Source organism: Lycorma delicatula, chromosome 3 (assembly GCF_047948215.1).
Source record: "Lycorma delicatula isolate Av1 chromosome 3, ASM4794821v1, whole genome shotgun sequence".
In the NCBI taxonomy this organism is placed as follows: domain Eukaryota; kingdom Metazoa; phylum Arthropoda; class Insecta; order Hemiptera; family Fulgoridae; genus Lycorma; species Lycorma delicatula.
Window position 1 is genome coordinate 56,454,995 of NC_134457.1, and position 16,223 is coordinate 56,471,217.

Genomic DNA, 16,223 nt, shown 5'->3' on the forward strand with positions numbered 1-16,223 from the left:
TTACACACCAGTTTGTATAATCTATCAATCGCTTCCTCACCTGCACTGCGCAGTAATTCTACAGGTATTCCGTCTATTCCAGGAGCCTTTCTGCCATTTAAATCTTTTAATGCTCTCTTAAATTCAGATCTCAGTATTGTTTCTCCCATTTCATCCTCCTCAACTTCCTCTTCTTCCTCTATAACACAATTTTCTAATTCATTTCCTCCGTATAACTCTTCAATATATTCCACCCATCTATCGACTTTACCTTTCGTATTATATATTGGTGGACCATCTTTGTTTAACACATTATTAGATTTTAATTTATGTACCCCAAAATTTTCCTTAACTTTCCTGTATGCTCCGTCTATTTTACCAATGTTCATTTCTCTTTCCACTTCTGAACACTTTTCTTTAATCCACTATTCTTTCACCAGTTTGCACTTCCTGTTTATAGCATTTCTTAATTTCCAATAGTTCCTTTTACTTTCTTCATCACTAGCATTCTTATATTTTCTACGTTCATCCATCAGCTGCAATATATCGTCTGAAACCCAAGGTTTTCTACCGGTTCTCTTTATTCCGTCTAAGTTTGCTTCTGCTGATTTAAGAATTTCCTTTTTAACATTCTCCCATTCTTCTTCTACATTTTCTACCTTATCTTTTTTACTCAGACCTCTTGCGATGTCCTCCTCAAAAATCTTCTTTACCTCCTCTTCCTCAAGCTTCTCTAAATTCCACCGATTCATCTGACACCTTTTCTTCAGGTTTTTAAACCCCAATCTACATTTCATTATCACCAAATTATGGTCGCTATCAATGTCTGCTCCAGGGTAAGTTTTGCAGTCAACGAGTTGATTTCTAAATCTTTGCATAACCATGATATAACCTATCTGATACCTTCCAGTATCGCCTGGCTTTTTCCAAGTGTATATTCTTCTATTATGATTTTTAAATTGGGTGTTGGCAATTACTAAATTATACTTCGTGCAAAATTCTATAAGTCGGTCCCCTCTTTCATTCCTTTTGCCCAGCCCGTATTCACCCACTATATTTCCTTCCTTGCCTTTTCCAATGCTTGCATTCCAATCTCCAACTATTATTAAATTTTCATCTCCTTTTACGTGTTTAATTGCTTCATCAATCTCTTCGTATACACACTCTACCTCATCATCATCATGGGCGCTTGTAGGCATATAGACGTTAACAATCGTTGTCGGTTTAGGTTTTGATTTTATCCTTATTACAATGATTCTATCGCTATGCGTTTTGAAATACTTCACTCTCCTCCCTATCTTCTTGTTCATCACGAAACCTACTCCTGCCTGCCCATTATTTGACGCTGAGTTAATTACTCTAAAATCACCTGACCAAAAGTCGCCTTCCTCTTCCCACCGAACCTCACTAATTCCTACTATATCCACATTTGTCCTACCCATTTCCCCTTTTAAATTTTCTAGCCTACCAACCTTTTTCAAGCTTCTAACATTCCACGCTGCGACTCGTAGAATGTTATTTTTTAATTTTCTGGTGACCCCTTCCTTAGTAGTCCCCACCCGGAGATCCGAACGGGGGACTATTTTACCTCCGGAATATTTTACCAAGGAAGGCGCCTCCATTATTGCTATGTGAAAATGCAGAGCCACATTTTCTTGGAAAAAAAGCAGCTGTAGTTTTCCATTGCTTTCAGCTGCGCAGTACTCAGAGGACTGAGTGATGTTGATACGGCCGTTTAAGTCGTCCTGACTCACGCCCCTAACAACTACTGAAAGAGCTGCTGCCCTCTTTCAGGAATCATTCCTTAGTCTGGCTCTCAACAGATACCTCTCCGATATGGTTGCACCTTCGGTCCAGCTACTCTGTATCCCTGAGCACTCAAGCCCCCTCACCAACGGCAAGGTCTCATGATTCATAGAGGAGGTTTTTTGTCTTTGTATAATTTAAAAATGCTACTATAATTGTTTTAAAAGTATTTCCCCAAATTTTAATTCCGTAATTTAGAATCAACTCGATTAATGAATGATATACTTTTAATAAGTCCTAAAAGTCACAATAATTTCTTTACAATCTGATCAAAATATGATTTTCTACAGATTATTCCAAAACTTCTCCAATGCAAATCGTAGCTTAAATATTTTTTCAAAGTGACAAGTGACAACTAAAGAATTTATTCACCTTTTTAAAAAATGTTTAATTTCTGTAAAAATTTGTATATTTAAACTAGACAGTTTTTGAAATTAGATTTTAATAGTACTGCCTTACAAGCCTATCAACAAGTACTAACATATCTTCATTAAAATATAATATAATATACGTATCTATCTTCATTAAATATCTACATTCTGGTTGACATTTTTTTTTATTTATTAATATCACAAAACAAGTCTTATTGACTAAGTTGCTGGCAAATTTAATCTTATTTACAAAGCTTACAGAAGAAATCCTAAAATTGATCTTATGGACACAAAAGCTTAAATTTGTAATATCAGATTTAAAGTATCTCTTTATGTTTTTAATCATAACATACTGTTTCTTGTTCATGAAATATGCTTTTACCAGTTTGAAAGCATTTACTTCTTATTCTGTAATTTCATACTTTATTCAGTAAAATTGTTCTTGACACAATTAAATGCTTACTGTACATCCAACAATACTGCTAATTCATTATTCTCTAACGCGTGCTATTTAATAAACTGGAAAGAAGCTAATGTAAGTTTTTTGTTTTTTAATCCAAACAGATCATTAAGAATGTTATTCAAATTAAAAAGTCAATAATTCTATTTTACATAATATTCTTAAAAATTATTGAAATAAGTGTTAGAATTGAGATATAGATCTGCAATTTTTTACATTAGTTCACATTTTTGAAGACTGGAGTTATTTGCAGTTTTCATCTGGAAAGATGTACTCAATGTAAGGCAGTGATTTATGTGTTTCAGTAAGAGAGTAGCAACAGATTTAATGTAATTTTTAAGTACACTAAAATTAATTCTACATTTATACATATATTATATTATACAGAAATATACTTTTTATTGATTTTATGATACTTATTACTTCACTTACAGTGGTTGGCCATAAAAATTCACTATTTTTACACTAGCTCTATTAAGACAATTATTATAATAGTAGAGTTTATCATATCACTATAAAGACAAGGTAGATGAATCTTTAATTTCTTGTTAGTTTTTTAATATGGAATTATTTAGTCTTTTGGTAGAACAGTCAGTACTTATTTAAGTTATAATAGAAAATGTTAGAAAATTGTAAGAAATTATCTTGCATGTGAAATTCCACTTAATGTTATTTAGTTAATAATTCCAAATAATTTTGATTCATTAATATTTTAGTCTTATAATATTTAAGATTAACTTATATGTATTATTTTGAATAATTAACTTTAAACTGTATTGCATCATAGCCAGAAATTACACTTTTCCTACCCTAGATAACATTTCATGTTTAATGGCTGAGTTATAATAACAATACCAGCACAATAAACAATCTTCAGTTAGCACTAATATTTCTTGCTTAAATATGCTAATTAATTTAGAACATCTAATTCATTTTGTTCACTGGCAATACCTTGAATAATTTGATGAAGAATAGACTGCCCCAATCAAGTGCCCCATCAGCAGGCACTTCAAGTTTTTCTGATTTATTTTAAACGTTTTATACTTCATCATAATCTTTATGTGAAAACGTTATGACTGGATTGTCTGTTTTACATCTACTTTAATAAAAAACTTCATACTTTTTTCACTTCTGTTACTGAGATGTGGTCCATGTCATACAAAATAATTTCTGTCAAATTCATTTTAATTGAAAAATTTTTTTTAATTAACATTATAACTTATTTACCTTATAAATATTTGTTAATTGCTATTTTTTTAAATATTTTATTTAATAAATAAGATTTTCAAATGTTATGAAAAAATGGATTATGTATAAACATGCTAGAAAAATGTTCAGGTAATATGCTTTTTGTTAAAAAAGCACAAAGATGTTTATAAATTTTCAAATGTGCATTTAAATTAGATCAGTTGTTTCTCTGTAATTGAACTCAGTCTATGATTAAAACATATTAGAGAAATGCTCAGTGATCAGATGACAAAAAAAAAGTTAATTTTCTGTTTATTTTAATTTTCAGGTCCAAAAATGATGGAAAAATTGGAATTAAACAGCGAAAAAGATGGGTATTTTAAAGGATATGATCCAAATATTAATCCTACTGTTAGTAATAACTTTGCAACAGCTGCATTCAGATTTGCTCACACTTTATTGCCGGTAAATAGGTTTAGAAAGTATGAAATGTTTTGTTATTCTTAATTTTCACTTTCCAGTTTTTCCATTTTTTCAGGATGTTCCATTTAATAATAAATTATATTTTTAATTACAAGAACTACTACTGGCAATTGATGTTGTAATTACCTTTGTTTAAATTACCTTAAAGTACAAGGTATGTTTGAAAAGTAAGGTTACATTTTTCAAAAATTGAAAAATGCATATTTATTAATGAAACTTATATAACATATTACACAAGCATACTACTATTTTTCTATGTATCCACCATTCAGTTCCAAGAATTTGGTAAGCCGATGTAAGCCAAGGATTTTATCAACTATCGTATTCCTATGTCACGCATCCCTGCCGCCATCTCCTTTGACCATTCACAAATGACATTCTTCACCTCGTCAGTGGAAAAGTATTTTCTACTCATACAGTCTCTCTCCCTCAAAAGGATGAAAAGAAAAAAGTCACTTGGTACCCGGTCGGACTATGGGCAGGAGGGTTAAGAATAAACCAAACAAAACTGTTGAAGTTAACCGTTTTGTGTGTAGTGTGGGGCTGAGCTTTATCATGCAATTGACACATGCACTCTTCTTTTCATTTGAATGGCCCAACAAAGCTTTAAGAGGATCTTGCAGTAACTGTCAGCATTTATGGATCGACTTTTTTCTCCCTACACTCCTGGGCCAGTAAATCAGTTAAGTATAGCACAGCCCAGGAGCACGTCCTTGCCATGAAAAGGCCTAATGGCATTACATCCAGCATGGCAGGTCAGCCAGTCATAGCTGGATCTTTTGATTCTATAATCCCTTACCCATAATAATCAATCCCTTTTTTAATTTATATTTATATTTAGGTACCCATCATCTGCAATCTCCCCTAGAGTCCCCAATCATTCAAACTGACACACCTCGGCTTGTTGGCCCTCCCAACTGGGGCTGTCCATCCATCCCTATCACACACATTATTGTCCTAACCGATGCTCCTTTTCATTCTTCTTCTTCTTCATTATTTCAGCAGCAAAACTGTCTACCAACCTCCAGTTACTCTCTGACATTAACTTGTATTACATCAGGTCCTCTGGCTGTAGTCCATCAATATCTGCTGCTACTCGTAATCTATGCCAAGCCATACAATGAAAGAAACACAGTGTGTTTCAAATTGTCTAATAACGATCTGGTAGGCCTGTCCCCAAAGATCAATGTCAAGTTCTTCGCACAGGGCTTTCCACTTCTTAATTTCGTAATATAGGGTTTTCCTACATACCTTTACTCTCTGAATGGCATCCTCATTTATCCTGATGAGGACCTCACCAGTCTGTCCTTTTCTCAAGAACAATAGCTCTGGGAGATCACAATGAATTTCATCTTTCACTTGCTTAAGCAAGTTAGCGTAAGTCTTGCTCGACATCCTAACTGCAACAGTTCTTGTTGGGGGTCCACAAGGCCTCTCCAGGGACCTACTCCTTGATCCAAGATGCTCCAAGTACAATTTAATCCTGACATTTTGTTGCCAGCCAACGAAGGCAAAAAGCTTCTTGGTCAAAACACCTACCTCCCCATCAGCGATTCCAAAGGCCAACTCCAATGTGTTATGCAGTCCAAAGACTTTGCCTAGTCCCTTCATCAATTCATCACTGACATCCTGATCTTTTTTAGTGGAGTTGGTAATTACAACATACATGATCCTATTATCCTCTTCAAATTCATCCCCAAGTAGCACCATGGTAGATGGTTTAAAAGCCATTACTTGGACTGCTTTCAGTTTGTTGACTGCCGCTAATTCACCAATATTAGGTATTTTCTTAAATATTTTGTCAACAAACACACCATTCATCTGTGCCAAGTTCATGATAACTACAAGATTCACCTCTTCAATATCAAAACATGAATTGGTTCTTCTACCTGATTAAAAGCTTCCTTGGGCCATCATTTTGACACCAATTCCTGAAGTTCTGCTATATCCATGCCATCTTTCAACTTTCTAATGATCCCTTCGTGGTTTTCAATGGGATCAGTTTGCACTGCAAATTCTCGGGTCGATATCTCTAATGACTGTGATACAAGTACAGATCTATATTCTCCGATCTGCCCTACCAGAATGGACAGTTCATCTTTGCTTGCTTAATTTCACATTTCGTATTCTTGTCAATATTTTCATGTAGCATTCAGGTTACATCCTCCATTCTGTTTATTAGTTCAACTAGTTCATTGTCTGCTCCTCGGTCTTCATCACTGTGGGGGGGGATCTTCGTCTTTCTCTATCTTCCCTGGATCTTCTATCTTCTCTATCAGAGGAGGGTGATGTAGCCCCCAATGCTTGAGAACTCACAAGCAATCTGGCCGCCTCCTTTCTACCACTAACTACTCGTTGTGGTCTTCTCCTCCCCTCATGTCTGGATGTTGACTGGATCACTTCCATATCAGCAGATGCACTGGTCTGCTGCCTCTCCAAATCAGGAACCAGCAGCTCGAGTTCCATTTCATCAATCCCGCCAAGTTTCTGTGTGTCAGACCTTGTTTTAATGCCAGTTCCCTTTGATGTTTTTACTCTCTCAGCCCTACCAGCATCAGCCATCTCAGTATCTTTGCTGCCGCAGGCAATATCAGCTGTCATAATATCTTCTTTCTTTTCACTGGATGCCCTTCTGTGCATTTCTGGTGAATGCATAGTGTAGAAGTAGGGTGAATTTGGTTCACATTAACCACAATTTGTACTTCTTTGCTGTCAGAGACAGCGTCCTGAGGCTTAGTCTGCTCCTGTTTGACATCAGATGACCTCCTTGATTATGCTGGAGAGCGCTTAGACTTCGCAGCGGCTTTAGAATATTCCCATTGCTCCATCACACTTTAATAAGTAATATCTCCTAACAACAAAATATTTTTAATAAAAAGAGTTCAAAATCTGACTCTACACCAAAAAACCGTTAGTTTGAGTACCCACTCATGTAATTTGTGAAGGGGGATCAAGGGGGGAAAAGTGGTGGTGAGGGGTCGAAAAATCTAATGTTCAAATCTGTGGTCAGATTTGAGTTGGAGAGGAAGAGGGGTCAAGGGGTCGGGGGTACCGGATCGATGAAGATCCAGAAGGATTCTGCAGGAAACAGAAAAGGAACAGGAAAAATTGAAAGAAAGGAATTTCCCCTAGTAACTCACACTGACAATAATATTACTGTTGGCAATTCCTGTTTGGGAACTGCACAGCTGTTTACAACAATATTATTAATAACTATCCCGCCTTAATTAGTCAGCCATTCTAACCTCAATCACTAATTTTGCTAAAAATACACATTACACTAAAAACATATTTGCATCGTTATTCCACAATGGTAGTTTACACGCACTTGTATGATTGTTAATTTACATTCATTTTTGAAGACACAACACTTTTTCAACTATAACAAAGAAAAATCACCATTTTCAACTATAACAAAGAAAAATCACCATTTTCAACTATAACAAAGAAAAATCACCATTTATTAACCATAAAATAATGGAAGTACATACGAGTAGCTACCACTTCATACAACAACCAACTTATATACAACAAGCCATACAACAACCAAGATGGATTGACCTGGAGTCAAAAAATCAATAAGCAGAATTCCTTTTCGAACCCAGCAAAATGTTACCTTGATTTTCTCATAACAGCACAGTTTGACCAACTTCTGGATACATTTCATGAAGTTCATCCACAATCAAATGGTGATCTTCACGAATCAGCTGTTTGAATTTATTAACAAAATCATCTGTCACAATTAATGGTCTTCTGCTCCTCTGTTCATTATGAATGTTTGCACCGCAATCTTTACACTACCTTTACTACTTTATCAAATGACATCACATCAGTGTAAACAGAAATAATTTCTGGGTGGATTTCATTAGTGAGCTTTTTATTTTTGGCAACAGTGAGGTATCTCTTGAGGGCTTGCACTTCACACTTGGAGGGATCAGGAATTTCCAGGTTCATGTTAAGACATGATTCTGACATAATAAAGCTACAGACCCTCCAAATATGCTTGTTCTCTTCACTTGGACCTCCCTTTCACACAGGAGTGCCAACTTTAAAACGAAACATTTCCCTTGGAGCTACAGACAAACTGTAATCTTACTTTCCGAAGATACCTCTACAATCTTCTAGAAAATAATATTGCACACCTTTTTTTCAGTGAAATTGTAATGTGATTTTTAACTGTTAGAAAGTTTTTGGAAATTTTTTAAAATCTGAATTGTTAAAAAAAAATTGGTAAATTTTTATTTAATTTATTTATGAATTACTGCTATACCACTCAGTCGGCTACCAAAAGTGATAATTATTTCTTGTAATAACTATACATTTCTAATATACTTAGAAAACTAATAGAATCTATTGATGATAGCAGAGGTGTATCTTTCCAGGTTTTCTGATTAATGTTTAGGCTGTCATAAAAAAGGTCATATTGTGAGTAATTATTTAGTTTTAACAGCTTATTTCTTCATACATCCAATGGAAAAAAACGTAGCAAAAAAAATCAAGTTTAATTTCTGTGAATGATTTCTTTGAAATGATTGCATTGCTGGCTTACTTAATTGAGCTATTACCAAAATAAATAAATAAATAGATTTTCTTGTTCTCAACTGCACAAAAAACACACTTTCAAAATATATAAAAAGCCAGGAATTACAGATATTCTTATTCAAACATCTCATATAAAAATATACTCATTGGTATATTTCTATACAAAATAAATAAAAGCAAAGATAAACAAAGCATAAATCACATAAACAAAAACCCAAAAATGTAATTCACAAATTTAAACATCTTGGTAATAAACAAAAAAAATTTTAATTTTAATTTTTATACACAAAATTTAATTATTAAATACAATCCTCTTTGAATATATACACTGAGCTGCACCACATTTTAGAATTTACATTTGCTAACCATTTCATAGATACAAATCCACCATATGTTGACATTAGCCTTGATATTCCAACCAAAAAAACCACATCTTAACACTTGAACATTATGAAATATCTCAAACTAGTAATATTAATTGATACCAGTAATAGTAATTAATTGATCACATTTACTCACTAAGCACTATTTTGTCAAATTTACTTTTGAATTGTATTTAAATCTTGGTTGTAACATTTTTTTATGTTGTGATTAATATCTTGGTACGTGTGTTTCACTAATATAAAATTATTTTCAGAAGTTAAATTTGTTTCATGTTTAGTGCCTGTGTGTATTTTCAGTATCTGTTATGGACTAAATTTAACAAAAACAACAATTAAACTATTAAATAAAACCAAGATTTAGTGATCAAATAAAATACTAAATAGTATTTTATTTGATCACATACATTCATAAAATAGTTTGTTTACTAATCTTTTTATCATATGGTATGCACTCCATGTTATGTTTACTCCACAAGAAATAGCTTCAAAATTTACTCTATACAGTCTTCTGAAAGAAGAAAACATGTAATTTAATAGTAAGCTAATTACAATATTAAATATTTTTAAAGTGTTATTTCTTAATATTATAAAACAGTAATGTTTAAAAAATAATTTGGTATCTCTTGAATTTGTAGATCCTGGCCATAGGACTTGAAGATAACTATAATTGTTTACATGAAAAGTGCAGAATTCAATTTTGTTAAGAAATTTATCTGGTATATTACTATACACTCCTGTAGTATGTCAAAACAATTTTCTGTTAGCAAAAATGTTTGCCTCTACTATTGTTTGTTAGATGTGCTTATATATTTAAACATCATTTTACAAAAATGTTGCCTGCATTCACCAGAAACTTATCCATTATCCATGACCTTAGCAGCATGCTTTTTCATATAGTATGGTTTCTCATGTTTCTATACATATGATTGTTTAGTTTATTTGAACTTTGTTAATTAAAACATTATTTACTGATTAATATAGCATTTTCAATTTGTTTTTTTTATATTAAAAAATAATTTGTTAATTATTTTTTTTATGCAGGGAATGATGAAATTGATGAAAAATATGTCAAATGAAGAGACAGTTGAATTGCACAAACTTCTGTTTGATCCTTATAAGTTATATTTACCAGGATATTTGGACAGTGCTCTAAAGGGTGCTATGAATACAACCTTGGAACGATTAGATAACTACTTCAATAAAGAGGTAAGCTCAAAACTAGAAGTAGTCACCAAATTGTATCCTACCTATTTAGGCAGAATTTCTAAATTCTATTCTGAATATTATTAATTTTTTTTCTTTAAATTTAAAAATACCGAAGTATCTTGGTCATGACATACAAAATTAAAACTTTATATAAAAATTTTATTGCACCCATGTTTGTGGTTTTTATTGAAAGCGTAAAAATTCATTATAAAATATAAGTTTGTTAATTCTTAATATTCTTTTTTATTCATACTTTAATAGTTATTTATTTTTAATTATAGTGTATTTAAATTTCATTGAATACGAGAGATTTTCTTTTGATTTTTTTTGTTGTTAAATGGATGAGAGATGTTTTACTACTTAAACTTGCACCAATCTGTATAATATATTACAAAAATAAGAGCTTCCATGCTCTGAATTGTAAGATTAATGCTTTGTTTGTGTTAATGTCCCAGCAATGTTGAAGCCTAATATTTAATGATTACATTTCCTAGAAATGATTTCAACGTAAATAAAGGCAATTGTAAATTTTGTTTTTTATTATTTATTTATTCATCATGTAAAACATAGTTCAAAGCTTTTGCATGGGATATGAGTTGGAAATTTCATCAAATTAAAATCCACGCCTAAGTAGAATTGAAACATGGGATGATTTAAATAAAAATCTGAAGCCTCCATTCTATCTCAGAGGTTACAGACAGATATTTTACCAATAAAATATGATACATTTCTAGAATTATAATATTAGTCTAAAGTTAGTATTTGGTATTTTATGATAAAAGCAAATTTTTGTTCAGGCAGTTTCTCCATCAGAATTTAACATAAAATTATATTAAAAAAACCTTGTAATAAAACGCTTAATATATAAAACACTGGTACATTATGTTACACTTAGCTTTCTTTAAATTTTTTATAGCCTACTATCATAGCAGGTATAACCACACTAGGTATCAGGTTATTTCTAAGTATCAATTTCTCAGTTTATGTTAGCTGATCTTTGTAAATACATTTTTCTATGCATTTAAATTTTAGTAACTCAATCAAGTCATTTTTGTTGAAGAACAAAACAGGAGAACAATTATTTAAAGATATATAGTTCTATAATGACTAATTTTATAATTACATTTGCCCACTTTAGTTGATATCACTGAAACTGCTTCTTTAACTATTATGCTTATATCACCTCTTATACATCTTTTACCTCAAAAATGTCACTTATTTTTATGAAACATGAGTAATTTTATGTATCATTAGATGTACTTTTAATATTATTAATTAACTTTTGAGATTCTGATAAATATTTCATATATATGTATATTTTAACTTTGAAAATTAAACTTGTTCCTAATTTTTTTCTTTTTACTTATGAAATATCATTATAAATGTCAATTTATAATGAAAAAATCCCAAATACATTTTTAATTAAAAAGATATAAAATTATTTACTTATGTTTCTATTAATTTATAAATCCTTTTTTTTGCTGAAACTACCTGTTATTTTGCTTATGATATTTCTAAAATGTAACTGTAACATTAAAATGTACCCTCTCATATCCAGTATATGTTAATATATGTCTCTCATATTTGTTAATAGTTAAAACAATAAGTTTTATAAATCTTTTGTGTAACCAATGTTCAGATAAAATTTTATTTTGTTCCTGTAATATTTGAGATATTTCCTCAAATATCCTATTTCACTGAATAAGATATTAAATTGGTTTCAATATAGTCTATAATTTTTGGAAACTTAAATTACTTTGTAAAAATGGATTAAATATAATCTAATAAATATTCATGGACCTACTTTATTGAAAATAATGTTTCTGTGATTTACAATCAAATACATCAATTTTATTGTCTTCCTTTCCATAGAAACCACATGTTACTCCTGATCTGAATTAAGCCATCATCAAGTAAATGTGAAGCATGTTTGTCTTATAGATGTACTACTCACAGTTAAAGATAGGTTAAAAATGTACAGATTTACCAAATGTGAGCTACCTAGTTCATTTTTCATAATAGAATTAATATAGAAGTGGATTGTTAGTTTTATAGAAACAATAATTATGTAACAGTCTTCTTTTGAACATGTTTCTTTTATGTTGTGAAAATGACTCATTAATTCATCTGGCCGTCTTCCAATTTTTTTCACCAGTTTTTTTGAGATGGTTACAAAAAAATTGCATGCTTATATTATTGTTGGTAAAAAAACTGTACAGTGCCTTATGCTGACTATTTGTAAGCTTGTGCTAAAAAATTTATAAAATGTTTTATAAGCACATATATTTTAGCGCTTACTTTAATATGTTTTAGCACTTTGTTTTTTTAATTATAAGAAAACCAATGCACTATCAACAAGATTTTTTTTTGAGTCATGTCTTGTTCAAAAATCTTTCTAAATATTAAAGAACCCAAAAACCAAAATAAAAAAACCCAAAAAAAATTACGTAGTCACAACTGAAAATCAAGAAACAATTTTACTATGGAAATCATGACTTTTTTTAAAATTGTTATCTTGTTTTGTGTTAAACCTGAAAATTTCATATTTATCAATTAATAGACGTGAAATAATTAATAATAGATGTGTCTATTGACACATCTATTAAATTAAAATATCTCCATTTATATTTAAGAAAACATTTCATGGAATATATTTAATGTGTCCATTAGTTTGTGGCTGGGAAATACACAATTTTTTTACTGATCAGATGATTTGTCTTTCATATAATTTTAATGGTAAAATTCATATAATTTAATGGTAAAATTTTGTCTTTAAAATTTTAATGGTAATATGCTTATTTTGTAACCAAAAATGTGTTATGTTTTAGGTGACAGAAAATCTGTTCAAACAACCATCTAAACCATGCGGTCTAGATTTAGTTTCTCTTAATATTCAACGTGGTCGTGATCATGGTCTACCAAGTTATCCTGCATGGAGAGAACAGTGTGGTCTGTCACGACCTTCTAGTTTTGATGATCTTAAAGGTTATATTGATGGGGACTCATTAGCAAGAGTGTCATCATTATATAAGTAAATTGATATTATTTAGTGTAGATGAGTTAACTTTCTGTTAGAAAGCCTTCTCTTGTAATGTTTCACAAATGTCTTTAATTCCATAATTAAGAAGTAGGATAATATTATAAAATATACTACTTATAATATTATAAAAGACAATAAGTTAAAGATAAACATGAAGAATATTAAACACTATTAGGCATAATTTACCATTTTAGCAATGAAATAATTTCTACAAAATTAAATTTAAAAATAGTAGTGTTATAAATATAGCACATGTTTTATTATTTGTTTCAAAATAATCCCAGTTGTATCTAAGTGTAATTCATTGGTTATTAACTACTGCCTAAACCTTTACAAACCTTTTTACTTACTTATTACCAGACAGTATCTTTTCATGAACTGTATTCTTTATAATATAATATTATTGAATTATTTCTATATATATATATATATATATATATATATATACTTTTTAAAATATTATTAAAATATTTATAACAAAAAGTGTGTGTAAATATATTTAGAAATTATATCCTATAATGTATTGTAACTATTAGCTAATAAAGTAAATAAGAAATAATCTTAAACTGTTACTTAAAATTTTGTAATCTAAACAAGTATTATAATCTTGTGTATCTTATAATTTACTTATAATATGATATTGATTTTTTTTTAATTTATTGTTTTTCTGAAATTTTTTTATATGGATATAATTGATCTTAAACTAATAATGTGCTAATTCAATTTTTCTCAGTTTAAATTTCATATTATAAAAGTAAAAAAACTAGCAATAAAAATTGTAGCTTTACTGCTCTCAAAAGAAAACTAAATGTAAGAGCATTAAAGGGTATTGAAATAAGGAAAAGTAAGAGATTTAACTTTTGCACCAAAATATTATACAGTTAAATTTAAAATTATTTTCTACAACTGATTAATATACCTCAGCTGTTGTAGACAAAATAGTTAGTGATAAACTTATAGATATACTTACAAAATTAATTTATGGTTAAAATAGATTTTTAGATTCTTAAAATAAATAAAAAAAATTATTTATAAATCAAATGAATTTGATGGTTGATATTAAAAGAATTGCACTTTTTATTAATTAGTATAAATGTGTGTGTGAATTTTCAGATCAGTCGATGACATTGATTTATATACAGGAGCACTATCAGAATATCCAATAGAAGGAGGTATGCTGGGACCTACATTAACATGCTTAATTGGTGACCAATTTAAACGTTTAAAAGCTGGTGACAGATTTTGGTATGAGACCAGTGCACAACCGCAAGCATTTACTAATGGTACATATAATTTACTGATTTTTATTGATATTAGCACATCAAATTTTTTTTATTATGGTTTAAACCTTAATTCTCTTAATTTATTTTTATAGTTAACTAGCAGAACTGGCAATGCTTCTTCTCTATTGCTAGATTTGAGTATGTATATAAATATTTATATATATATATATATAGATTAATTTGAATCAATTTAAAGTTTGATAAAACATTAAAAAACTGAACATTACGGAACTTCACAAAATTTAACGTTTCACTTTATAAAAGTCAGAATGTAAATAAATGCAATTGGCAAAACACAGCACTACCTATCGGATTTAATTCAAACCACTCTCTAAACATAGTAGTCAGTGTAAAATAACTTTTTAATGAAAAGAGATATGGGTGCAAAATCATCACAATTAATACTGAACATTAAGAAACTTATAAAACATTATGGAACTTCACAAAATTTAATCTTTCACTTTATAAAAGTCAGAATGTAAATAAATCCAATTATCAAAACAGCACTACCTATCGGATTTAATTCAACTACTCTCTAAACACAGTATTCGGTTCAAAATACCCCCAACTTTCTTTCTACTGCTCAGATCGAGGATTTCAATAGCTTTAAACCTTCTCCGAACAACGCAGACCATTTTGCAAAAACCCACATGTAAATCAGTCCAGTAGTTTTTAGTCTATAGCAGACACAAATACGAACATTCCCTTTTATATATATAGAAGAAGAAAGTCTGTTAGTTTATTTGTTTGTTTCACAAATACGAGGGTTATTTTTTTTTGAAGGTCCGATTGGTCACAAAATTAAAACCCCAGTGAAAATAAAAAATTTTTTATTTGTAACAAGTACTTACATAGTTACGCTATTTCTCTACATAGTCGCCACTCCGATTTAGACATTTGTCGTAGCATGGTACCAACCTTCCAATACCCTCGTCATAGAACGGAGCGGCCTGTGCTTTCAGCCATGTTTCACGCTGGTCTGCAGCTCGATGTCTGTGCCAAAATGTTGTCCTCCTAGCCAGCGTTTCATGTGGGCAAAGAGATGAAAATCGGATGGAGCCAAGTCCGGGCTGTATGGTGGGTGATCAAACACTTCTCAACGAAAACGCTGCAGGAGCTTCTTTGTTACAGCTGCAGTGTGCGGCCGAGCATTTTCATGGAGAAAGACAATTCCTGATGACAACATTCCTCTCTGCTTATTCTGAATTGCCCTTCGTAGACGTTGAAGACTCACGCAGTATGAGGCTGCAGTGATGGTCGTGCCACGTTCCATGAATTCCACCAAGAGAACTCCATTCCGGTCCCAGAACACAGTAGCCATACACTTTCTGTTGGAGAAGTTCGCTTGAACTTCTTCGGTTTACTGGGAGAATGAAAATGCATCCACTGTTTGGATTGTTTTTTTGTTTCTTCAGTTTCGAAATGCACCCATGTCTCGTCCCCTGTGAAAATTTTGTTCAAAAAATCTTCTCCTTCATTGCG

The 16,223-nt window shown here is 30.9% G+C and overlaps 1 protein-coding gene across 1 annotated transcript in view; it reads left to right on the plus strand.

Moving 5' to 3' along the window:
• Positions 1 to 16,223, plus strand: part of LOC142321606 (uncharacterized) — a 69,174-nt gene that overhangs the window by 41,226 nt on the left and 11,725 nt on the right. Inside the window, exons 10-13 of the mRNA XM_075359831.1 lie at positions 4,133 to 4,269; positions 10,254 to 10,418; positions 13,247 to 13,449; positions 14,572 to 14,741. Of these exons, the coding sequence (XP_075215946.1) occupies positions 4,133 to 4,269; positions 10,254 to 10,418; positions 13,247 to 13,449; positions 14,572 to 14,741 (675 nt within the window). The remainder of the gene's footprint in view (positions 1 to 4,132; positions 4,270 to 10,253; positions 10,419 to 13,246; positions 13,450 to 14,571; positions 14,742 to 16,223) is intronic.